Source organism: Amphiura filiformis, chromosome 17, assembly GCF_039555335.1.
Source record: "Amphiura filiformis chromosome 17, Afil_fr2py, whole genome shotgun sequence".
NCBI classification, from domain to species: Eukaryota; Metazoa; Echinodermata; class Ophiuroidea; order Amphilepidida; family Amphiuridae; genus Amphiura; species Amphiura filiformis.
The window spans coordinates 23,059,679-23,087,075 of NC_092644.1; the positions used below are offsets into that span (position 1 = coordinate 23,059,679).

Below are 27,397 nucleotides of genomic sequence, written 5' to 3' on the forward strand. Positions count from 1 at the left end.
GTTTTCAAAATGTTAAGATGAATATAAGAAACATCTAATTTACGAGTAAATCCTTGGATTCGTGGGTAAAGTCGAATTCGTAGGTAAAGCTATAAGTACTATAGTACCGTTTGGGGATTGCGTTTCTTAGGTGCATAAACTATAAGTACTGTAAAAATTATAGCATACCCATGGCTTGAATATGTGCTGATTTAGATTTAAAATAAATATTCTCCTTGTTTTTCAAGGTTAGCATCTATTCGGGATTCGTGGGTATCAAAAGTTTAAACCGTTGTAGATTTTTTTTTAAAGCGGTGAACGTATTTATTTTAAGCGCTTGGCAAACTAAATTCAGTGTCCAAGGTCTAATTAAGTTATGGCAATTATATTTGCTAGACTCATGGATAACATTTGATGCGTGGGTAACGTCAAATTTGATTTTGTGCAATTTTATGGGTAAAATGTATTTGTATAAAATAATCACTTGGACCTCAGAATTATAGTACGAAACTTCGTTTTATGATATAATCATTTATGGCATATTCACTTAACATTTTACAGAACGATCATTTTATTTTTGATACGTGGGTAACAAAATTATTAGCCAAATTGACTTAATGGCCTCTAGAGTCCACAAACTTTGGTGGAATTCAATCGTTTTACATATGATGAGAGATCATGCAAACTTCTTTCTAACGGTAATAATTTCATTTTGATTGAAGGACATTCAATGACATATATGGTGCTTTATTTTTTGAATTCGTGGGTAACGCCAATTCATTTAAGCCATCATAACTTGTCCCCTGGTATGACTTGCTAGTAAAGGCCTATATGCTCAAAGAGAGCACATTGGACGTGACATGATATGCCCCATCAATAACGTGATTTCCATTATTAATGACATTTTAAAGTGGAAAGTTAACATAAAGATAATTTTGTCCCGCTTTCGCTGGAATTGACCATATATATTATTGCAGGTCCCCGGGTAAGACCAGCGGTTAGCAGATTCGGGCCTACCCTGAATAAAGATTATAAGTAATAATAATAATGAAGAGACACAAGCAAGAAAATACACAATTTATATTCAAAAATAGTATTTTAATTGTTTAAACTATAATACTCCATAAAGTACACACGCTCTCTAAAATGCATAAGAGTGGATTGAGGAACACACCTTAAAAATTCAAAAAAGAATAGTCCCTTTATGACCACCCCTTAAAAGAGTGGCTCTTACTCCTTAACATTTTAAAGACTACTAGTATTTTCTTTTAGTAAACTAATTTAAATGTATAAATGCTAGTACTATTTTGGGTTTGTATTTTCCGACCAAAAGAGGCCCTGGCCCTGTTTACATGATATATACATAATTCAAACTTATGCAGACTTATAGTCGAGTCACGAAACTTCAGGTCTCCGAGTCATCATTGAGCTATCGAGTCCAGTCGCGACTGTTTACTGAGTCACGAGTCATGATTCGACTACAAGTCAGTAGACTTATATTACTAGTAATCATTAAAGATAACATGATGGTTTAATGGACAATTGAAATCCGCACACCTTCTATGGAAGACATGAGACCTCAAACAGGGGTGTGAATTTCAAATGGGGTTATTAATGAAAGACTCCATTTATACCCCCTATGTGAGAGATTAAGCTCACGTCTTTTATATGGGTGCAAGTTCAACTGGACGGTAGACAGTGGCAAAGAATCTCGGTTTAATGAACGATATGTATTTCGACTGCTCAGTGCCAGAAGTTTGGTAGGCCTAAGTGCAATAACTGCCATGTGTAGCTACAATGTGTAGATGTATACAATATACTGTGTGTTAATTGCCAAATGTTCACAGGGCAGCTATTGCACTTACCCACTTCTGGCACTGAGCAGTCGATTTCATAGACATCATAAGATGCTCTGACATGAAATGCTTATTTCAGAATCGGCAGATAGGCCTAAATAAATAAATATGATCTAACCATAGTCTACCAAGGTATAGTGAATCACAATACCTACCGCCATTGTCAGCCTAATTTTAGTCCCTTTTTGAAATCGTCCAGCTGCAACCTTCCATAAAACATAACACATCCCGACTGCTCTGCCTCAGAGAAAGCCTTGTTTCTGGGCTGCGGCTTTCGGATGGGAACGTGTCTGGTTCTAAATGCAATTTTATTGAGAGATATTGTATCAGAATTGGATTTCAAAAAGGAGCTACAAAGTAGACTACAGTTATACCCAAGTGCGATCTCGTTTTGTCTAAACTATCAGATGTACCACAAAGCATGAATTTAGTTTTACTATTTAAAGAATAATTAAGACTTTTAATAATTGTCATCTTCAAACCAAGTTCAGTTTGGGAGATATTTTTGATATTTACTACTAACAAGCAAATTTGAACGTATCATCAACATACATTTCTGTCTTCAACAAACACTTTTGAGAAGATTTAGCTTTTAATATTGACATACCGTATAAGTTCGCCTAATGGCGCTATAGATTTTTTAGAAATGAGAGAGCGCCATCCTTGCAAAATCCCAACAGCATTAAGGATACGTGTAGTTAGAGTCTAGTCTGCAACCTCGACTACACCACATTTCGCCATAATTCATTCTAGAAACGCTTGCTGTTAGAATAAGAAAAATTTTAATGTTAAATTATTGCACATTCTAGGGAAGCGTGGTTACCGTTTTGAAATAACCGAGTGAGAGGGTTTTCAAGAAAATATTTTTCCTGTCAAAACTGAAGCATCCTCTGTATAAAAGAAAATATGAATATTAACTGCACATCATATATAACGATTCGTGATACCCAATTGTGGCACATTTGATGTTGTTTATGAGGCAGATAATTTTATTTCAATTTTATATACGCCAAAATATTTTTTTAATTGAGCAAGAATAAGGATAGAGAAAACGTTGAAAATTCTATGTATAAATAACATTAGACCCGGCAAAAAATTACTGTTTCATTTTTATGGTAATCTAATCTTTTATTTCCTGAAAAAACATTTGGGGTCTAAAATGGATTTTTGATGTAATTGATAAAAACATCGAACGACATACAAGAAAATGGTAGGTTCCTCTATAGTATTTTACTGACCATGGAAATGTACTGACACCGTGCGAGCACATGTCAAAATCGATATAATGTATTGTCCATATAGACGCGCATTTATCATGTTTATTGTCGGATTAACAACAATTGAGCGCTATAATACACATTAATGTTTTTAGGAAAATAAAATTCCAAAATATGGTACGTTTTCTGCTTTTGCTCGTCACGTGGTAGGCCTATATTGAAGTTGCGATTATATCTTCAAATAAGTTTCAAATATATTCCATACAAGTGGCCGAGTGGTCTAAGGCGCTAGGCTCATAGAGCATATTATCCAAAACAGCGTGGTGCGACGTGAGTTCGAACCCCGCCTCTGACAAACTTTAAAAGAAGTAAAATTAAATTTTAACTTTTTTTTAAATTTCATATTGGGGAAATGTGACTGGGAGAATTTATGTATGGCGTGGAGTGGTGTGAACCTCGACATAATGATTCAGAAACAAACTTTCGTGACGTGATCAAACAGTTAGGTCACTTGGAGAGTGATTATAGTGGCTGTATACGGAAAGATTATACTGCAATAACAATAGAGGTTATCCACTTTTATAACAAAAGGCGATGGTTCCCGTAGTATTCCTCATTCAAACTAATTCAATGCACGACCTCGGAGTTACCGGCATGACTTTGACGGGCTATTTTGAAACAGTGATGGATACTTCTTTTGAAAGTCCTAAACAAGGTATAGCAGTCGCTGATAGGATATGCAGCTGATAACCTCTATTGATTTTGCAATACTACTTATACGCTAATATACGCTGAATAACGTATAATCTGGCTCACTATAAAAACGCTCCAGGTTAATAATTACTAGAGTAGAAAATATTGTGGTGGTTTTTGTGGGGGTGGGGGGGGGGGGTGGGGTCAGGTATTCTTTCTCAAAATGTCATTGTCCTTAATTTGCAAATCGATTCATTTTGGCAGAGAAGATGAGAAAAGAGGAGATCGCTCGAACATAATAATCCGATTACCCACAGTTAACCTCTATTCACTTTTCTTTGTTTGGGGTATACTTAAAACACCACTTGAAACTTCCTTTGTGGTAATCTGTTCATCCGCCACACGCTCGTCTGATTTGGTAGTTCTCTCTAGTGGAGAAAATATTCCACACACGGAAGTACATCGTTAAAGTCCCAATTTTGCAGTCAAATCATGCTTTTTTCTTTTAAAAAAAAATACTAACCAGGGTGACCATGATTTTTAAACGAGTGAAAAAGCATTATATATATCGCAACTCCCATTAAAAAAAATCAAAAAATTGTTAAGTTATGGAAAGTCAAGCATAATTAATTTTCCAATCAAATTAATATAAGGTCAAAGGAAAAGAAATTTAAATGATAACTATTTGAATATTTGCGGCAGTTGACGGAAACTTAAAACCAGTGTAATCAGTAATTCAAACTCGTGTCAGTTTCTCCATATACTCCCGTTTTGTGTCCAAACGTGTCCAAAAATGCTATTTGGATCCAAAATGCGGGTCTTTTTCACAGGGATCTCAGGTCAAATTTAGCAGCCAGTCATGCCAAACAATACAGAAATTATATTTCGCGGTCAACTGACGTAACAAATTGATATCCGGGCATGCGTCGTTTAGAGCTAGACAGTCGTGACTCGCAAAGCCACTTATCGTATTAGTTGATCAATCGGATTAGATCATTGTTTCCATCAATAGGCGGATGCACACATTATTTATTTGATGTGGGCAGCGAGCGACCTCCTCTTTTATCATCTTCTCTGATTTTGGTAAATCTACCATTGTATTTTTTCATAGTTTGTGAATCAGACTGTTTTTCTGTCTGACCCGTTAGCTCAGTCGGCAGAGCGTGCGCCTTGAATGATACAGGGTACTGGTTCAAATCTTGATTACTGACCCTATTTTATGTGAAGAAGCGTCAATTTATGTCCCCATTTTTGGAATAAATATTATGATTCGTTTTTATTATTTTTTTATTCATTTTTTTAGATAAATATACACTACGAAACATGATTCCAAACGGCAACGAAAACCGCGGTGGGACCAAATTTGCTACACCTGGTAGGGGAGGGGGGGCTACCTATCAATGCGCGGTCCACATAATGGTAATCGCCGCCCTTACACGTAACAGTTAAATGACCAAGATAAATCAGACTACATGTAGTACTATTTTTCTGTGTAAAAATGTTGCATGTGAATATTACGTGCAAGTAGAAGAGTATTATGATGGCAAGGGTAAGAAAAATTTACACACACACCCCGCGTATCGTTTGGTCTGTGGGGTACTCAGTAAAATGGGTGACCCCCCCTTCTTAAACTCCCTCTCACCCCATGACCTCCTCTTTTGTCTTTTAATGAACTCCCTCTCACCCAATGACCTTTTTTTTTTTTTTTCACTGAATTTTGGAAAAAATTCTGGTAATCTCTCAACGACTTTTTGACAATTTTGTTTCAAATTATATATTTTGAACAAATTTTACGCAGTCTCGCGGAAGACCCCCCCATTTTATTGTAGAATGTCACCGGTCTCATGGAAAGACCCCTCTTTTGGAAGGCTTTTTACTGAATGAGTTTGTCAAATCTCTCACCAAAAGACCCCTAGTTTTGAACTAGTATCAGCATATCCCTGTCAATTCCAAAGTCGAGTGTGCCTCCCCCACCCCCCCACCCCCGGATTTTGGTCAGCAATCTTATTGCCTTGCTCATAAGTCATCCGTTTTACATGTAACCATAATTCAACTGTTGTGGTCCGCGTGTGGAAGCATAAGGGTCCATATACTGTGGGGGTGGCCCGCTATAGGTGGTCATCGGGTATCCTCCCTGTGGCTGTGGTTGTCCATATCCTCCCTGTGGCTGTGGTGATCCATATCCTCCCGTGTATCCTCCTTGTCCAGGCTGTAAGAATAATGGGATTAACAATACAATAATAATAATAATAATAATAATAATAATAATAATAATAATAATAATAATCGTATATTAAGCCTCATAACTGCTAAAATGTTGGTAGTAAGTAAATAAAAGTATACATATTTAAAATAAGCCTTTTTCACGTGAAATGGATTCTATTACAATTAGTGGTTGGTAATTTCCTTAATTTGATTGGCCTATTCAGCAACTCACCGCTGGTCCTCCCTGGACGATAACCGTTTGATTTCCACCACTGGTGTTCCCACTGCATAGTCCAACGCATCCCATAATACTTCCAGTAAGAGCAGCTATCCCTGCCAATCCACCAATCACTGCTGCTGATACATGTGCTGCGTGAACATCCTGTATGTGATAAAAGATCGGTTTATGACCAATGAGTTAGTCCGCTTTTTACCAACGCAACAAAAAGCGCTACCTCATTGGTTAAAACCCCATCGCTCTTCACGCAGCGATAGAATGTAAATTCAAAACTGTCTCTATAGTTTAATCAGCTCGTAATCGACGGGCTTTATAACATCGCGGATTAATGTCAATATATTTTGTTTCGAGAAATGTCTTGTGACATCTCGCCAAAACCATTCAAATCATTTATTCAAGTCCCATACTTTGTATACTTTCTTAATCATGTACAATATAGACGAGACAGGTCAACTAGGCCTATATAATTCTTAACGCGGTTCTACTTTTCGGCGTAGTGGTAACCCAGCAAAAAAAAAACGTTTTAAAAACGTTTTAAATAAGTTATATTTTGGCTTTTGGTTTAGGTAAAAACGTTTTAATAACATTAAAATGTCGGGTTATATAAAGGTCATGAAAACGTTTTAAAACGTTTTGTATGAAAACACAATACAAAAATATTTTTAAGATGTTTTCAAAATATTATTGTAAACAATTTTTGCAAACATTTTGTACCAAATATTTTTTCAACACTTAAATAGCATTATGTTAAAATATTAGCACCCAGCAAACACAGAAATATTTTTTGATGTTTTTTCAAAACGTTTTAATAACATTTAAATATCGGGTTATATAAAGGTCATGAAAACGTTTTTAAAACGTTATTGCAAATATTTTGGGCAAACATTTTTCGTAAAATATTTTTGGCAACCCCAAAATAACATCCTGTTTAAATTGTTTTGTATCAATTTTTCAAAAATGTTTTTTGAATGTTATTAAAACGTTTTTATACCCTTTATATAACCCGACATTTAAACGTTTTGTGTAAAACATTTTTATTTGCTGCGCAGTAGATTATCAAGAAATGTTTTTTAATGTTATGAAAACGTTTTATACCCTTAGTATACCCTTTATATCACCCGACATTTAAACGTGTTCTGACAACCTTTTATAACCCTTTGCGAATTATGTCGAAAACGTTTTGTGTTTGCTGGGAAGGTACAACATTTAATTTGGTACCATAGCATGCCCCGATCGAGGTACCGATGGCTCTTTCTATCGAACCCGGAACATTTTCACAGTGATTTTGTTTTTTATTTAAATGAAAATCGATAATACTGTGCAAATGTTAATTATCATGCTTGATACAATCTATTACATCACCAAGGTATGACAAAAAGAGTCATCGTTGTCTAAACCGGACACCGATAGTGCTACAGGACCAAAAAGAGGTGGTGCCTAAAAGCCTAATAATTCCCAAAACCAAACTATAAACCGGCCGTGACCGCATCCCTTTCTAAACACAGCCAAATTAAAAAGTCGCCACTAGTTCCATCCCCATTTAATCAGAGTCTGATGAGTTTATGGCAAAATAATTGATATAATAATTTTCTATACACTTTCCTTCAAAGGTTGATACCAAATTTGATATCAAAAGTTTAATCATCGTGAGCACAAGAACCGTTGTTTGGAAATTCGTACAATTTTAAAAATGACAAATCAGCTTATTATGTGGCCCGAAGCAACCCGTACAGGAATCATTGTACACTTGCCTGCGCGCAATTAAAAGAGCGGGGTATTTGATTTGCATTTTGATATGCATGGGTAAACCTTTAATGAAAACGAAATTAGACCTCTCAGATGCGTGTATATGTGTAGATGTGTCGGCCTATTCAGGCGACGTAATTCTTGGCACTCACGTACGCCGTGTGATGCAACTCTCTATGTCATTTTTAAAATTTTGATTTGGCTGTGTTTATTATATGACTACAGATGGTTAGTTAAAGCCATATTATAACATTTGCTGGGAGAACGCCCTCAAAAAAATTTTAATTCTGGTTTTTACAAGATTGTAATGTACTTTAGTAAACAAAGATACTCTGCAAAAATCAAGACTTGAGGTGCTGTAGTTTTGTCAAAAACCGAGATTTTGAATAAAACGATGGAACCGGCGTTTTATTATTACGATGGAAATATTAGTCGAACACGTATGCGATGTTCATAACACATAACACAATACGTACACGGCGTGCGGGACTCATACACACATACACATCAGAGGATCGTACCGTATTACAACCGCGGGAGTAACATGCATTGGCGCTAGTAGTAAATTCCAGTTTTCTTTGCTTTACCTCACTCGTTCGGCTCAAAATTAAAAGGGGACATATTTGACAGTAAAAGCTAACATTTTATGGAAAATAAATATTAATCTATTTTTATAGAAATGTTATAATATGGCTTTAGCATCGAAAGTGGTTGCTGTGGTCGATACATACCCACGGCGAAGTGTTAGATAGGGACGATAATGAAAGTTGATTTCAAGTTTCCCGTCACCTGCCTGCATCACCTTTTAATAATTTTGGTCAAAACTTTCATTATTTTCATTAAAAGAAAGTCAATTATCTGCAAATTGAGATGGAAATAATTAAAATTGAAAATCTATAAATATCTGACGTGCCCTGCTGATCATAATTAGCCGATTTTTTAGTTGTAGGGGTAGAGGATGTAGTAAATCATTGAAATTTAAGCAAGGATTCTCTCATCAAGTTTCTGGTGATTACAAAAATCGCAAATATCTTTTCATTTTAATCAAAACAAATTCTTTCTCAATCTTTTTCCAAATTTCTGTAAAGATTATCTCAGAAATTAATGTGTTTTGCATGGTCTTTCATTAACAATATAGGTAAAAGCCATTAAGTACTGTATTAAGGGATCTAAAATGAGCGTTTATTGGGTTTCGACAGTATTTTTTGTGGGACATGAGAGCACCCCAGACCTATCGAATTGCATTCTGAATACGAAGAATGTCTTTCTGATATCAAATAATTTTCATTTTTTGAAAATCACAATATAATACAAATTTTATGACAAATTATAAAAATTTGATATTTTTCAAATTTTTGATATAATACAGTCCTCGAAGTAAATTATATAAATCTAATGATATATTCTTAAAGTGTATGTAGCAGGGAGGAAAAGCCGACGGTCAATTGAAAATTTTGACCTTTCATATTGAAGATATGGATTTTTTTCCCAAAAGACCTAATTTTTTTTGGTGTTTTGGGAAAAAATCCATATCTTCAATAACAAAGGTCAAAATTTTCAATTGATCGTCGGCTTTTCATCCCACCTAAATACACTTTAAGTATAAATCATCAGATTTATAAAGTTTACTTCAAGTACTGTTAAATATCAAAAATATCAATTTTTAATGATTTGCCATAAAATGTATATTAAATTGCGAATTTCAAAAAATCAAAATTATTTGATATCAGAATGACATTCTTCGTATTCAGAATGCAATTCGATATGTCTGATGTGCTCTAATGTCCCAAAATAAATACTGTCCAAACGTTCATACCCCAGCCCTTAATGCCCGCTTTTTTTTTATGTAAAACAATGAAAAATGAAAGTGGACAAAGTAATGAATAATGAAAAAGTTGCCTCATTACGATGCCGAAAACATGTTACGGGACTCTCGGCATCCACTTTCATTTGCCTATACACAGAGCGCGGGTAGTGACGAAGGCGAACAACGGCTATTCGTCGAAGGAAAAACATCACCTATACCTCACAAAATTTTCCCCATGGAAATCTTAACCCTAACCCCAGCCCTTAACCTAACCCTAAAATACAGGGTGCGCAGGGTAAACCAGAATTGTACTTAAAACACAGGGTGCGCAAGGTAAACCAGAATTGAAACCCTAAACTTAACCCTGACCCCAACCTAACCCTTACCCTAACCCTAAAATACAGGGTGCGCAGGGTAAGCCGGAATTGTACTTAAAATACAGGGTACACAGGGTAAACTCGAATTGAAACACCCCCATGAGATAATAATTCAAAATGTATTTATTAATTTTTAAACAAAAAAATAAAAAAAACATATCAATCGTTGATAAATCTACAGTGTATGAAATAAAGGATGCAATGCTGTAAGATACAGCACGTAGTTGAATTATAGCTTTTATGATATCAATAAGCTAAATCTAAGGGGGACAACTCTCTAGTCCGAAGGCACCTTAGTCCGAAGGTTCGCTAGAGCGAACACGTAATTTACCATTCGCTAGTCCGAATTCTGTAAAAGGCTCGCTAGTCCGAATATCGGGTTCTCTAGTCCGAGGGTTCGCTAGTCCGAATAATAAATAAGGTTCTCTAACCCTAATCCCAACCATAACCCTAAACCCTAACCCTAAAGCCTCCAGCATACTTTCCTGCCGCTTGCCGCTGCGGCAAGCGGCAGGGCGTTTCAACCAATGACAAGCCTTTTATTGTGTCCGTTTGTCTGCAATGCGCGTGCGCCATGCCGCTCAGCGGCAAGCGGCAGGGTAGTATGAAACCAGCATAACACTAAACCTTATTCTATATTCAGACTTCGGATTAGCGAATTTAATTTGGTTTTCGGACTAGCGACCCTTCGGACTAGCGACCCGTCGGACTAGAGAGAAGTTACGAATCTAAGACTTACCAAATCATTAATGGTACAACCGGTATTGGATACCGAATCACAATCTGTCAGATCATATAAAATCCCCCATGTCGTGGCCCACGATGCTTCTGCAATAACCTGTGTTCCAGCAGCTAGTAAGGCTATGATGCACATCACCATGAATGAAATCAACTGAAATAAAAAAAAAAACACAAATGAATAAAATTCATACAAAGTGATCTTTTCTAGAAAATCTCAAAACTCTATAACATGTCTAGTTGAATTAATTTACATAATAAACTTTTAAGTCTACCACGATTGAACAGTGGCGGCACCAGAATTTTTGGGGGCATGGGGGGGGCAAAGTGAATTTCAGGGGAGGCAAAATCGACAAATTTTGCGCAAAATTGCCGCAAAAGTGGAAATTTACGTAATTTGGGGGCTTTGCCTCAAAAGTGGGGGAATTGGGCGCAGCCACTGCGTTTGAATTAATAGATGTGCTGGATCATGACTTCTTGGACTCCTGTCCGATCTAAAGGAGTTGTAAGGTCAGCACAAGAAAGACACAATACATCAGCCTAAAGAGCTATGTAAATCAGCAAGAAAGAAAATGAAAACCGATATTCGCAATTTAAAAAAAGAGCATGTCAGAAGAGAACTGGAAAGTAACAGGAGTGTAATAAAGGTTAAAATAAGTTAATAAAGGTTACAATAAGACTAGTCACAGGGAAAATTCAAATCATTCAAATGAAGAAAGGCTGTGGTACCATCATCAATGATAGGGATAGAATAGTCAAAAATGCAGAATAATTTTACCGAGATTTATATGACAGTAAAACACCAGTACCTGATGTAAATCTAGATCCAGAAGATCAGGAAGAAGATATCCTTGATATGGGAGCAGATGAGGTGGAAGCAGTTGAAGTCAATGAATAATGGATAATCTCCAGGGTCAGATGATAACGTAGCAGAAATGTGTGGATGAAAATCAACCTGAAAAACAAGCTGGATTCAGGAGCAAAATTCTCCACAATTGACTACTTACAGGCAGTAAATCACCTTTGAAATAGAAAAATCTAGGGAATACATGTACCAGCTGCCCTTATGCGTTGCTTTTTTTGACTATGAGAAAGCTTTTGATTCGGTGGAAACAAAATTAATGCTATCATCCAAGCACTCAAAAACCAAGGTATAAACATAACTTAGATTAAGACAATCCAGAAAATCTATACCAATATTACAGCTATACTAACCCTTCATAAGTGAACAATTTTTTGTATTAGAAGGGGAGTTTGTTAGGGAGATACCATGTCACCCAAATTGTACGTGGCAGCCATAGACATGGTAGACATGCTAGAAGAAATCTTCCAAGAGATTTAACGGGGTTAATAAAGGCTTAATAAAGGTTAATTAACTGGATTAATAAAGGTTAATAAATCACCGATTGCTTTGAAGTCCTAGTTGATGTTAGACAGGGATGTCTTCTCTCACCATTCCTCTTCAATCTATATCTGGAATTTGTCATGAAGGACATCCAAAATCTAGGCTCAGGTGTGCAGATGGGTGACATGTGCATTAACAACATCCGATATGCAGATGACACCACACTCATGGATATGGACTTTGAGAACCTGCATATCTCCACTAATGAATTGGAAAAAACATGCAGCAGCTGGGGAATGAAAATTAACCCAACAAAATGCAAGATCATGTCTGACGATCCAAGAGATATCATGCTGAACCAAATACCCATTGACAAAATAAATAACTTCGTCTTTTTGGGTAGTGCCCTCAGTAGAAGAGGATACTAAACGTCGCACAAAGTTGGCAGCCTGGGTATTTGGTAGATTGAAAAAAATCATCTGGTCTAACCATGACATCACCGGATCGCTGAAAGACAGGATCTACCAGTCGCTCATCCTCCCTATTGCCACCTATGGGTCAGAATCCTGGGCGTTACGTGAATCTGATCGACACAGATTGGATGTTTTTGAAATGCGATGCTTTAGGGCAATGCTTGGAGTTTCAGTACTTGACAAAATACGCAACAATTCCATTAGACAGGGTCTCAACATCACTAGCTCCATCAATGATGGTATCTGCCGGAGACGTTTGAAATGGGCTGGGCACATCTTCAGGATGCCTCAACATCGGCTTCCCCACTAAGCCTATATTAATGACTTAAGCAAGAAAAGACCACCAGGTCGTCCACCAACCAGATGGAAGGACCGAATTCAGAGGGACTAGGGAATGACCTCACATGAAGCAAAGACACAAGCAACAGACAGAACTGAATGGAGGAGGCTTACTCGGCAGGGTGCAAGGGGACACAACGTCCTATGCAGTTAAGTCAAGTAAGTCAAAGTAATAAAGGCATCAATCTCAATGGAAAGCAACCATTTAAGGTTTGCAGATGACATTGTGATCATATCTGGAGATGCAGCCGATTGGAAGAAATGCTGATTCGAACAAGAGTAGGAAAGTGGGGCTAAAATAACATGTCTAAAACAAAGGTCATGTTCAACATGTAGGCATATAACAAGAAAATCAAAATTGGTGGTGAAACACTGGAACAGGTATCCAAATACACCAAGGAGAAGATATTTGGCCAGATGGGAACCAGTCACAGGAATTATAGAAAAAAACACAAGCAGGATGGTCAGCTTTCTGCAGATACAAAGACAAACTAACAGACAAAACCACGGGAAATTATCTGAAAACAAAGCCTTTCAATCAGTGCATCTTACCGGAAAAAGTGTATCTTACTTGGGGAACAAACAAGAGTAATGGAGAGGATGTGTCAATAACAGTAAAAAGGATAAAAATGAGTGTGGACTGGGTAACAGATTGAAGATGGAGTCAGCTCACAACAGAGTGGCACCCGTTATATATAGCGAGAAAAAGAGGAAGGCATCGAGCTAGATGGAGAAATGAGCTAATCAGCTACTTGGGAACAGCATCTTGGACAGGAATTGCAGGCCTTTGCCCAGCAGTGGATGATATGGGCTGATGATAATGTAATGTATAATGATATGTAGCAGGGTAGAACTAGCTGCGTTAAGTACACGTACTCCAGGACTTTCGATTCACACGATAGCCAATCCCAACTCCGCGCTATCCCCGACCCCTTTGAAACTAGATTCGAAAAACGACCGTTTATCGATGTAAATGCCGATTTTAGTACCGATTACCGAAAGGCAGAGAAGCGCCAATATAGTCAAGCGTATAAAATGAGTTCTTCGCTACATGTTAATTGCTTACAAATAGAGGTTAATGATGTATTGAGCCAATCAGAGATAGGGAACATTTGAGTATAGGGAGGCTTAAGAAACTTACCGTACATCGTCCACCACCTTGATTTCCGGAGCAACAACAAGTGGATGCACCCAAAGCACCAGCGAGCAGGTACTGAAAAAGTGAAAAGCATCATCATCATCATCATCATCATCATCATTATCATCATCATCATCATCAATCACTGACATCGTCACATCATCATCAATCGCTGATATCGTCATCATCAACATCATCTTCATCGATATCGCATCGTCTTCATCATCTTTATATTCATCGTCATCGCCAACATCATCATTATGATCATCTTCATCATCTTAATCTTCATCATCATCGTCGTCATCATCATTCTTCATCATCTTTATCATCATCCGTCATTGATATATCATTATCATCATCGTCGTCATCATCATCATCAGCAGCAATATTGGCATCATCATCATGATCGTCATCATTGTCACCATTACCCGCCATTATCATTATCATCACCATGATCATTATTATTATTTTTATGTATTTTCCTATCATTTATTGTTTTTTGTAATTTTTATGCTCACCAGAAGACCGGCCCATATAGGGGAATAGATGTACCAGAAAATCCCAGTTCCCCGTATACAGTAGCTAGTGCAATGCCGACTCCAATAGAAGCCATACCAAATAAAATCAATATAGACCCTACTATTATAGCACCACAGTTGCCCGAGGTGCACAGGTCTCCCGATCCTCCATTATATTTTGGCCCTGGTTGGCCATATTGCGGAGCATATTGCTGTCCATATTGTGGGCCATATTGATTTGCAGCCATTTTGTAATCTCGGTATTTATGATTGTATTGGTATACGGTATCTATAAGAAAACAATATGACAATGAAACACTATAGGTTTGATGACGGTTGACCGAAGCATATTTGGTACAAACCGTACTCCCCGGGGGTGTCACTACCGGTGACAACTCTCTAGTTCGAAGGCTTCTTAGTCCAAACACGTAATATACCATTTGCTAGTCCGAATTATGAGAAAAGGTTCGCTAGTCCGAATATCGGGTTCGCTAGTCCGACGATTCGTTAGTCCGAATAAGAAATAAGGTTCTCTAGTCATATAGAATAAGGCTCGCTAACCCTAACCCTAACCCAAACCTAACCCTTATTCTATATTCGGACTAGATATATCTTCGGATTAGCCAACGTAGTTTAGTTTTCGGACTAGCGACCCTTCGGACTAGAGAACCTTCGGACTAGCAACCCTTCGGACTAGAGACACGTGATATTCTACTTTGAACAGTGTAGCAAAGACATTTTAAAACTAGACCTTCAATGTTCGAAGCTTCTGCGTGACTGCTATGGTTATCACACAAAGGTCCCCTTTAAAAAGCCACGTCACCCAACTGCCTCCTAATTCAAGTCCAAAAGTCCGCATATCTTTAACATTTTTCTGTCACCGAATACACGTTACTGCGAACGTCTTAGCCTTACACCCGTATCAACCTCATATTGAAATGCCATTCTCGGGATTACATCCAAACTTTGTCGATCCGTTTATAGGTCTGTCACACTACGACGGACTGGATCAACGTACATCACCGAATACAAATATATTTTATTCGGTGGAAAAATCACCAGTCCGGCAGAAGATTCGGTGGGATTTTGGGTCCGATTCCCGTTCGTCTCTCTATGCGTTGTGGCCGCTAATAATCCTGCAGGCGTCTTATATCCGATCGTTCAACGTCCGACAAATGACCGGATTTGGGGTCCGATTCCCGTTCGTTTCTCTATGCGTTGTGGCCGCTAATAATCCTGCAGGCGTCTTATATTCGATCGTTCAACGTCCGACAAATGACCGGATTTGGGGGTCAACGTCCGACAAAATGTCCGAATTTGGGAGTCCGATTCCCGTTCGTCTCTCTATGCGTTGTGGCCGCTAATAATCCTGCAGGCGTTTTATATTCAATCGTTCAACGTCCGACAAATGACCGGCGAATCCGTCGCATGTGGCACCAACAGGGACGTCCACCCTATCATAAAAGTGGGGGAGGAGAGGGTGTTTGAGAGGGGTTTTTGACCCCTTAGAGGCAGTGACGTAGCAAGCACTTTTTCAGAGGGTGAACAAAGTGGGGAAAGACAACTTTTAAGGGGGTAAATTTTGAAGAAAATGGTCAAATATTGGCTAATAAGTACAAAAGGGCTACAAATCTGATATATCAGGGCAACCAGCGTCCGGGGGCAATAGAGGTGAGAAACCTTTGGACAATGAAGGCCCAATTGAAGCCATTTGTCATTTTTTGGATCAATTTTAGCACTATTATTGGGTACTGTTTTAGTTTGAAACAGCCGCAATTTGGTGAAACGAAAGCCTAATTGAAGCCATTGAAAAGTTTTCACCATTATTGTATAATATAAACAATTGTTTTAAAAATAACAGATATAAGACTTCAGACTCGTAATTTCAGGTAAAGCATGCATATGTTAAAGTCAGGAATAGACCTACAGCCTGTCTCAAAAAAAATTGTGCAAGTGAAAAGCGCCCTCTCTGGCAGTTAGAAAATACCATTGTGACATGATGCTTACATCAACGTCAAGGGCGTAATCTTAGCTCTCAAATGCCGTTTGTTCTGTTCAATTTGCTTGTTTTAATCTTGAGATATGTTTATTTAAGAGCGAAAGGGAAAAATCACAATTGTGCCACTTTTACTAAGGAAGAGAGCTTTACATCAATGATAGCTGAAGTTGATGCGTCTAATGCACTCCCCCTTCGGGGCTCGTGCATTAGACGCATCATTCTCATCAACATCAGCGCGCGTGCATTATTTTGTCTAATTTCTCTCCCAACAAGTAATATAAACCTTAAAGTCCGTATGCACAAAAGAGTTAGACCGGGTCTAAAGTTAGACCTGGTTTAAGTGGAATTTAGTACCATGAGAAAGGACATTTTGATTTTTCTTTACATTTGTTTAAGTTATTTTGTATTATTTTTGAACTTTAGAATGTGCTAACTACTCTAGGAAGGAAATAAGAGTAAAGGACCATTCCTTTACTTAATTCCAGTTAGACCAGGTCTAACTTTAGACCCTGTCTAACTCTTTTGTGCATACGGACCTTAGTGTGCAATATTTGTTTGTCTTTTCACATGTCTTGAGTGACTAAGACAACAGTATTTACCATGATAAAATCATTGACGTACACATGTATTTAAATTTACAGCAGAATGTGAAATATTTATTCTTTTAATCTGGGAAAAAGAGCATCATTATTCATGCATCATGATAAAATAGTAAAAACAGTAAAAAAATTTGTATTGTGTAATTGATGCATTCTTTTGATTTCACGAAGGAACCCTTGATAAACTTGATGCTATCACTGATTTACATGTAAAGCCCTCTTCCCTAGTAAAAGTGGCACAAATGTGATTTTACCCTTTCGTCGTTAACTAAGCATATCTCGAGATTAAAACAAGTAAATTGAACAGAACAAACGGCATTTGAGAGCTAAGACTTCCCCTTGACGTTGATGTAAGCATCCGGTCACAACGGTATTTTCTAATTGCCAAAGAGGGCGCTTTTCACTTGCACAATTTTTTTTGAGACAGGCTGTATAAGTCAGTCTTAAATACTGGCTTTGGTGACAAAATATCACGGGCCCTGCATATGGACTGGCCGGCAGTAATTTTCACAGGCTTTTGGGCCAAGGAACCACATTTAAGCACTGTCTATAATAATCACATGCCTATACTTAGGCTTACTAGTGCTACTATCCTGGGCCTACTCAATAACGTATACAATTTAAGCTTTTCCATGTTTTCTCTTCTTTTTTCTTTCTTGTCAATCACTAAAACTGGTAGGAATTTGATATTGCGTCCTCTACCCTTCAGAAAGTGCCCCTCCCTCTCTCTTCAATACTACTTACATGCATAGGCCTACTACTAAATTACGTGCAATTTAACTTTTTCTCTTCTCTTCTCTTCTCTCTTCAATTTTTCTCACTTTCTTTTTTTCTCTCCTTTCCCCCTTTTTCTACTTGTCAGTCACTAAAGTACTGGGGGAAATATGATATTGCGTCACACTTCCTTCAGAAAGTCCCCCTCCCCCATGATCGATGCACATGTTCGCCATAGGCCTACATCCGGCACAAGCGCCTGCGAAACCTTGCAAACACCTGCGGTATATAAACGAAAGAATAACGAACAAACCCAGGGTACATACAGAACAGTACGAACACACATCGGACAACTTCCGAACATGTGTATTCGGCACACTCCGTTTCAAGTTTTGTGCATGCACAAAACTTGAAGCGTATTGTCGACGGACTAAACAAACATCACCTAACACGAAACGCATTTGGCGGATAATAACAGGACATATGAAGAACATAAAACGAACATTGACGAACACTAACGGATTTGCTAAAATACCATCCGTTTCTTATACGGAAGACCGATCCGGTGTAGTGTGACACTAAGACGGTCTGGGTCAACGTACATCACCGAATGCAAAAATATGCTATCCGGTGGTGAAGGCCCCACAGAAACGTATTTGTAACGAACACGGGCCGAGTGCAACGAACAAAGAACGAACATGAACGAAAGGAGAGCGAACAAACTCCGGCAATATGCAGCACCATACGAACGCACATCGGATAAATACCGAACATGTGTATTCGGTACACTCCATTTCAAGTTTTGTGCATGCACAAACTTGCCGACGGACTTAACGAACATCACCCAACACGAAACGCATTTGGCGGATGATAGCAGGACATAAAAAGAACATAAAACGATCATTGACGAACAACAACGGATTTACTAAAATGCCATCCGTTTCTTGTACGGAAGACCTATTTGGTGTAGTGTGACAGACCTATTAGGTATCACCCACTGTTCAACGGAATAAACCACAAGTCATCCACGTACGCTCTTAAGGTAGACGAGCTATTGTTGGTCAAAACAACCACCAAAAAAAATAGATTTTTATTATCTAAATCAATATATTATTGAAAAATAACATTTTGAAGTTTTGCGAAAATTTATTCTACAAATCATATACTTTGAAAACTTGCTTGATTTATTGTTGTGAATGAGTTATGCACGTTTTACAAAAAGATTGTTGTTTCAGCCCTCTTTACAACAAAACTCCACAGGACCTACAAAAGTATATCTGTGATATTTGAATTCTTCTACACACTCGCTATGAGATGATCAATGCAATTTTTGCCAAAGCTCACTCTCATTCGCAAGATGCTGTGAACTACCAAATCGCAACAGTTTTAAATAGTAGCTAACCTTAACAAGAAATGTCTTTAAAAAGACAATGCCACGGATGAAGACCATGTTTCATAATTTGCATTGATAGTCCATGATATGCTGGTAATATGTTTTATGTGTAAATTTATTTCCGGATGGGACATATGGGTATTTATTGGTAAATACCACCAAGAATATAGGAAATACAAATTTACTCTTAAAATGTGTGCTAAATATATCTAATGCAGAATTGTATAACAAAAATCTCCATGCATTTCAATCCAAGCAAGTTTCCTGATAATGCGACAATCAATATTCAGTTGACCTCAGATAAAAAATGTTCCCCACTGAAAGATGATAACACCCACCAAGTTTCATTACCGTCCAACAATCCAACAACAGACCTCATATGACCTTGACATGACCTTGAATATGATTGGCGCTTAATGGTGATCACATCCACCACATTTTATGAATTGCTCAATTAACCACATATGACATGACTTTAAATTGTGGGCGCTCCGATTGTAAATAACATCAAGTAAAGTTTCACGACAATCTATGACATTTTTTCGCGATTACATCTACCATATTTCATGACAGTCCAAAAGGCCATCAATAATGGGACATGCACCCTTCAACAACAAACCAAACATAAACTCCTATCCTAAAAGTTTCTGTCAACTCTCTAATTTATAACTCCAACCTTTCCTGTCTTTTTTCATTTTCTGTCTTTTACCAATGTTTAATATAGTATTAATGTTAAATTGTATTTTCTATCTTTTATCAATGTTTAATAGTATTAAACCTGTTTAAGAAGTACACTGTGACTTTTTCTAGTTTATAAATAGCTATAACTCATCGCAATAGATCAATTTAGGGGTCCTTTAGAGCTGAAATTAAGGGTCTTTCAGCGCGCTGTTTTGTTAAAATTCAGGGGTCTGTGGGAACTGCGCTGTCCAAAAGCTGGGGTTTCTCTTATCCGTATGGCCATTTAGTTAGGTGCCCCCTCGAGCATTATTTCAAAAGGAAAGAGAGCACTGAATGTAGGAACATTATTTTAAAACAAACATGACAAAAGATCGTTAGACCTATTATAAACCATAGGCCATACAATTGTCTATGTACAAACTTGTCAGATTCATGCCTACATATGCTTATGTTAGTTGTATTTATAATATAAGTCATAGAAAAATAGGAAAAACTGTATCATGTTTATTTCAAACCCGTTTTGGAAAGACAAAATTAATTTTAAAAGTATCATTTGGTTCAATTACATTTTGAGGCTACTCTTAACCAGCCGAATCACATGAATGTTCTAATATAAGATGTTTTGCTTAAATCTTGTTGTGGATCAGTACGTTCAAATATACGTACGGCAACGAACATACAATAGATACCAATTATTTCGAGGCTGTACCAACCATATCAAATAATGTACAAAGCAATTGTTCAAGCAAACCAAAGCGTTAAGGGCTGGGGTATGAACGTTTGGACAGTATTTATTTTGGGACATTAGAGCACATCAGACATATCGAATTGCATTCTGAATACGAAGAATGTCATTCTGATATCAAATAATTTTGATTTTTGAAATTCGCAATTTAATACACATTTTATGGCAAATCATTAAAATTGATATTTTTGATATTTAACAGTACTTGAAGTAAACTTTATAAATCTGATGATTTATACTTAAAGTGCATGTAGGTGGGATGAAAAGCCGACGATCAATTGAAAATTCTGACCTTTCGTATTGAAGATATCGATTTTTTCCCAAAACACCAAAAAAATTAGGTCTTTTTGGGAAAAAATCCATATCTTCAATATGAAAGGTCAAAATTTTCAATTGACCGTCGGCTTTTCCTCCCTGCTACATACACTTTAAGAATATATCATTAGATTTATATAATTTACTTCGAGGACTGTTTTATATCAAAAATTTGGAAAATATCAAAGTTTTATAATTTGTCATAAAATTTGTATTATATTGTGATTTTCAAAAATGAAAATTATTTGATATCAGAAAGACATGCTTCGTATTCAGAATGCAATTCGATAGGTCTGAGGTGCTCTCATGTCCCACAAAAAATACTGTCGAAACGCAATAAACGCTCATTTTAGATCCCTTAAAACCGTGCAAATAATGAAATAGTCTGCAACATTTCACCTCCAAAGCAGAGTGTCGTTCATGGTTCAAATAAATTTACTGCCGGTCCTATTACATGTACAAAATAATAATGCTATTATTGATAATAATCAATACTAATGATATAGTTTGTTTTAATTTAAATCACCTGCCCTTACCTATACGTATCCAAATGATACTTGTTGTTGAAATTAGCAGAAAATTAGTATAATTAAGATTTTTGCCAAGTTTGTATTGCATACCAGTAGCTAATAATACTGGCTATACGTGTGCATTGATACGTATTAGCACATTGCTATGATGCGGTTTTATTGGAAAAAAAGTATAGAAGAAAGTTTGTAAATAAATGATTTTGGGCGTTTGTCCATGTGATGATGACGTCATACGTCTGGATTAAACAGTAAACACACACTCTATCATTAAGGTCTCTGGAATGAGCGTTTCGACCATATTTTTTGTGGGAAATGCGAGCACATCAGACATATCAAATTGCATTCTGAATACGAAGAATGTCCTTCTGATATCAAATAATTTTCATTTTTTGAAATATAATTTGCGATATAATACAAATTTTATGACAAATTATTAAAATTTGATTTTTCAATTTTTTTTTATAGCCTAATTTTTGGATAACAGTCCTCGAAATAAACTTTATAAATCTAATGGTGTACTGAAAGTGTATAATGTAGCTGGGAGGAAAAGCCCGGACGATCAATTGAAAATTTTAACCTTTCATATTGAAGATGTAAATTTTTTTCTCCCGAAAAGACATAATTGTGACAGGATCAAGAGGAATGAGTCGCATGTCGGCAATTTTCAAATAGAAGCTTTTTGCATCATTTTCTGGCAGTTTACAAATGCTACATTTTGATGCAAACCCCATCAAAATTGGACATCTGGTTACCAAGTTACGAGCAATTTATCAATGGCTGAAACAATGTAAAACAAAAGAATTTGAACACTGTTTTTGCCAATATCTCCAAAAAAAATATTTGCGACATCCGACTTATTCCCCTTGATCATGTCACAATTTTTGTTGGTGTTTTGGGGAAAAAATCCATATCTTCAATACGAAAGGTCAAAATGTTCAATTGATCGTCGGCTTTTCATCCCAGCTACATACACTTTAAGTACATATCACCAGATTTATAAAGTTTACTTCTTCGAGGACTGTTAAATATCAAAAATTTCAATTTTTAATCATTTGCCATAAAATGTGTATTACATTGCGAATTTCAAAAAATCAAAATTATTTGATATCAGAAGGACATTTTTCGTATTCAGAATGCAATTCGATATGTCTGATGTCCTCAGTCTCATGTCCCACAAAAAATACTGTCGAAACCCTCATTTCAGAGCCCTTAATGATACAGTGTATTTATATTTAGTGTTTAATCCAGACGTATAACATCCCACACAAAATACTGTACAAACGCTCATACCCCATAAATGCAAATTAATAAATTAAATGTAATCAAAGCAAAATGTTACATACCATATACCAATTACTCTGGATTTTTTTCAGCACTTTCCGTTAATTTCCGTATCAACTTCTCTCATGTACAGTGTCAAATTAAGTGATAACATTGTACTTGATGAACCTTGCAATGATGTTCATTGAAGTGATTGAACTTAACTATAAATGTATTCATTATGAAGGTCAGAGCATGACGTCACAAACTCAAAATCTATTATGACGATACCTATACCAAATGAGTATACTATATATGGTTAGAGAAAGGTCTTTTTTAAACACAAGTCTCCACATACATAAATGACAGCCAGTGAAAAAATTTCACTGACCATCCAGGATTTGAACCTGGGACCTTCGGATCACCGGACCGATGCTCTGCCAACTGAGCCAATGAGTCAGATGGAGAAGAGCAGTGATGTTATTATCTATAGGCCTTCAGCTCTATCATCTTCTCATCCAAGAAGATATGGTTAGCCCTTTATTGCCCTTTACTTTTATTGGTTCAGAGATAAGATTCAAATATTAGTGCAAAATATTGTATTAATAACGACAAACCTATTTCTCAAAGGCTAAAGCACTAAATCTGCTTAGGATCTGTTCCTAACGACTTCCAGTTAACTTATGTAACTTATGCATAATTAATTAGCTAGCCGCCCTAATTTGCATGATTAATTAGCTAATTATGTCAATTAGCTCATTAATTATGCAAATATGCAAATTAAACATATAATACATTAGAATAGTAGAAACATTAAAAGACTGCAAAATGAAAGTGCCATGGACATTTATGCATTGATTTTGAGCAAAATATTGGCAAAAATGAACAAACAGTCATATCATTGGGCAAATGAAATCTGGCACAAGAAACAGTTAACTCACCACAAACAAACTCACTGATTTGTGGTAGCAGAATGTAGTAGAATGTAGAAGGTAAATAACAGATGCCTTTTACAAATTTTAATGCCAAATTAAACTTGTCTATAACTAAGTTTTTCCCCTGAATTTTCCCTTTTAACCGCAGAATATGACCTCTTACATAAAGTGTGCAATTATTAACGATAATTCAAGCGTGGCAAAACTTCGCTGGTTCCCTACGCTTCATATCTCGCCGCTTGGCTGAGTAGTCTGAGCACTAAAGTGGCTGAGTACTATTACGATCGTATGCAACAAGATTTAGGGACGCACCATTAGATATTATCGGGGGAGTAGGGAGTTTGGGTCAGGCATAATTTTTTTTTGGCCGCCGAAGGCGGCGAAATGGGGTTTTTTTCGCTGCCTTTGGAGGCAAATTTTTTTTATTCGCAGCCTTCGGCGGCGAAGTTGCCTATTTTCAATTTTAATGTATACCTTTATACAGAGCTGGGTAGGGGAAATTTTTTTTTTGGTCATCAGTGAGGCAATTTTTTTTTACTCATCAGTGAGGCAATTTTTTTCAAAAAACTCCCCCCCCCCCCCCCGATAATATCTAATGGTGCGTCCCTTAGTGTTTCGGATGAGCTGTTTGCACTTGAACTTCTTTTATGCTACAATAGTATCAAAAGGTGACCGGATTCACCTGTGTTAATTCCTAGTGTTTGCTGAACTTGAAAGATCGAGGAACTTTTTCTACAAAAAAATTCATTTTCAATAAAAGGTTATTTGAGTGACGTCAATAACATGTATCTGCAAAGGGATCTTGGTGGAGGAATTATAGCATTAAAATAAAACATTGCCAAAAATTGCAGACCGAATGCAGAAAATTGAATTTAAATGGTTTTCCCCACGCACAATGGGGTGTTGGATTAGTGTCATGCTTAGGGTAAAATTTTTAAATGACTCGCCAAAATTGTTTGCCCCCTCTCGGCTTGTCAAAAAATCTTTGCCCCTCCCCTTTCCACATTTACAAATTTTGGGGTTCCCAAATTGCAAACTTTAAATGGTCGGTGTCGTATGATTCCGGAATGATGCGAGCAGGAAATATTACATATTTTAACGTTTCTGTATAGTGTTTTCCTACGCCTTTTTAGATTGAGTGTTATTTAAAAGGTGGCCCGTAAATGTGTGCCAAAATATTGCTTGACTGCCCTCTCTAGGCTTACCAAAAAATCTTTGCCCCAACCCAATTTTACCCTCCCCTAGGGTTCATATTTATTGCACAGCCCCTTAGTATAGGTATTATGGTTGTTGTTATATTTAGGGTAGTCCGCAAGGTATTCCAGAATTACGAAACAAAAACATTGGTTTGGAAATTATGTCAAGCATGATAATCATGATTTAATTTTTAAAAAAAGAAAAAAAGAGTTAACGTTAGTTATATTCACTAATTTTGTCTAACTTGAAGTTCTCACACCACAATTGCATTCATTGTTTAGATCACATTGTGCATCTGGATGGCGGTAGACGAAAATGCAATATTTATTTAGTTCAATTATAGTTAAATAGTTCGAGTATGATAATGTTTTCCAAGAGATTTTATAAATTCTATTGATGCTGATAACGAAAATCAATGTTACCAAGTTGAAGTTCACGTAGTGCGAAGTCATTTTAACAAATTTAAAGTAGTTTGGTGGGTTAATGTAATACCATAAATTCTATTGATGCTGAAAACGAAAATCAATGTTACCAAGTTGAAGTTCATGTAGTGCGAAGTCATTTTGACAAATTTAAATGAGTTTGGTGGGTTAATGTAATACCATAAATTCTATTGATGCTGAAAACGAAAATCAATGTTACCAAGTTGAATTTCACGTAGTGCGAAGTCATTTTGACAAATTTAAAGTAGTTTGGTGGGTTAATGTAATACCATAGGACTTTGTCAGGTTCCAGCAATACATTTATGAAGGAAAGAGGAACAAGGGATCAAGTAGTCAACAGTGATATTAATATAAAGGAATATAATATATAGATCAAAGTATACAGTTAGCCACTCACTCTGTATATGTGTTTTATTGACTATTCCAAAGCCTTTGACACTGTTGAAAGTTGACTCGGCCCGAGGAAATACAAATATCATCACATGAACGAACACTAAACTTTTAAAAAATCTTGACAGTTGCGTTCCTTACACACTGTGATTTTATCAAATGGTTTTCAAATGTTTAACTATAATACCTGGCTACTTAAAAAGCACATCTAAGCCAACCTAGATTGATTAAATGCTGCAGGGGCCGACCCATGACAAAAATTTACCATTTTGGGCCCCAACCCTCCATGCAGTCGAAAAACTGTTTCTCTTTAATTTGACTATGATGAAATATGGTGTTACAAAATCGTTGACTTTTTTTTTTTTTTGCTTGTCACTTTTGAGGCCCATGTTGAGCCACTGTCTCTTAAGGCAACTATTTTAAACTCTTGCGTTTTGGTAATTCAGAGCATCTTGCGAATGGCAGTGAGATTTGACAAAATTGCATTGATCATTTCATAGCGAGTGTTTAGAAAAATTCAATTATCACAGATATACTTTTGTACGCCCTGTGGTTCTTGAGTTATGTTGTAAAGTGGGCTGAAACAACAACACTTTTGTAAAACGTAAATAACTCACTAACAACAATAAATCAAACAAGATTTCAAAGTACACGATTTGTAGAATGAACTTTTGCAAAACATGAAAGTATTATTTTCCAATAATATATTGATTAAGATACTGAACCCGGAACAATACCGCGTCTACCCTTAACATGGGATTTTCTCCCCAAACAAATCCTAGCTACGCCACTGTGATTATTGTAATGATTTGTTCACAGTTTTGTCAGCCAAGGATTTTGCTTACTTTTGTAATGAACACGTTTGATTTGAACACAAATAAACAAAACAATATCCAGACTAATATTACAAACAAGAAACGGTTAACTTACCAGTTCACGTATAATTATATTCGAATCCTCATGTCACTACGTATTTTCAGAGCAAGTGGTTGGGTTTACTCTATACAAGTATATTACCACACAATAGTTGGCATATACACAAAACGCAAAATGACAATGACCAAAAAATGGCTAATTGTCATTGCAACGGTTCATAGATTTTTCCTGTGCAAATCGTCACGTACTTTTTACCCATTATGGTCCAAATATGGTGCTGGGTTTTTGAAGCAAATGTCACATTCGTTCGTCCGTTCATTCATTTACTACCCTGGCTGAAATTTGATACACTTTTGATACGTATGAAAAATGTATGAAATAAAAGGCTTTGAATTGGAACCCTCATTTCATACACTTTTATGTATCAAAACTGTATCAAATTAACATTGCATACACATTTTATACATATCAAAAGTGTATCAAATGCCAAAATAATGTATCAAAAAAGTATCAAATGAAATGTATCCTTTCATTTCATACATATTTGATACATAATTATATCAAAAGTGTATCAAATAAGTAACTGTATCAAATCAGGGTTCCAATTTAAACTGTATCAAATTAGCGTTCAAATTTTTATCCTTTCATTTC

General features: G+C 36.5%; 1 protein-coding gene across 3 annotated transcripts; it reads right to left on the reverse strand.

The window, feature by feature from the left end:
* Positions 1-1,056: 1,056 nt before the first annotated feature.
* On the reverse strand, positions 1,057-26,956 carry LOC140137489 (uncharacterized). Of its 3 annotated transcripts, none has more exons than XM_072159204.1 (6): positions 26,801-26,956; positions 14,670-14,958; positions 14,155-14,226; positions 10,858-11,010; positions 6,183-6,332; positions 1,057-5,954 (listed from the first exon to the last, which is right to left on the reverse strand). In XM_072159204.1, exons 4-6 carry the CDS (start codon positions 10,996-10,998, stop codon positions 5,778-5,780), a joined length of 468 nt encoding a protein of 155 aa, XP_072015305.1. In that variant the 5' UTR covers positions 10,999-11,010; positions 14,155-14,226; positions 14,670-14,958; positions 26,801-26,956; the 3' UTR covers positions 1,057-5,777. The 3 variants fall into 3 exon arrangements, with proteins under 3 accessions (XP_072015305.1, XP_072015306.1, XP_072015307.1); XM_072159205.1 differs by lacking the exon at positions 26,801-26,956 and adding an exon at positions 22,989-23,106; XM_072159206.1 differs by lacking the exon at positions 26,801-26,956 and adding an exon at positions 21,652-21,672.
* Between the last annotated feature and the right edge of the window lie 441 nt (positions 26,957-27,397).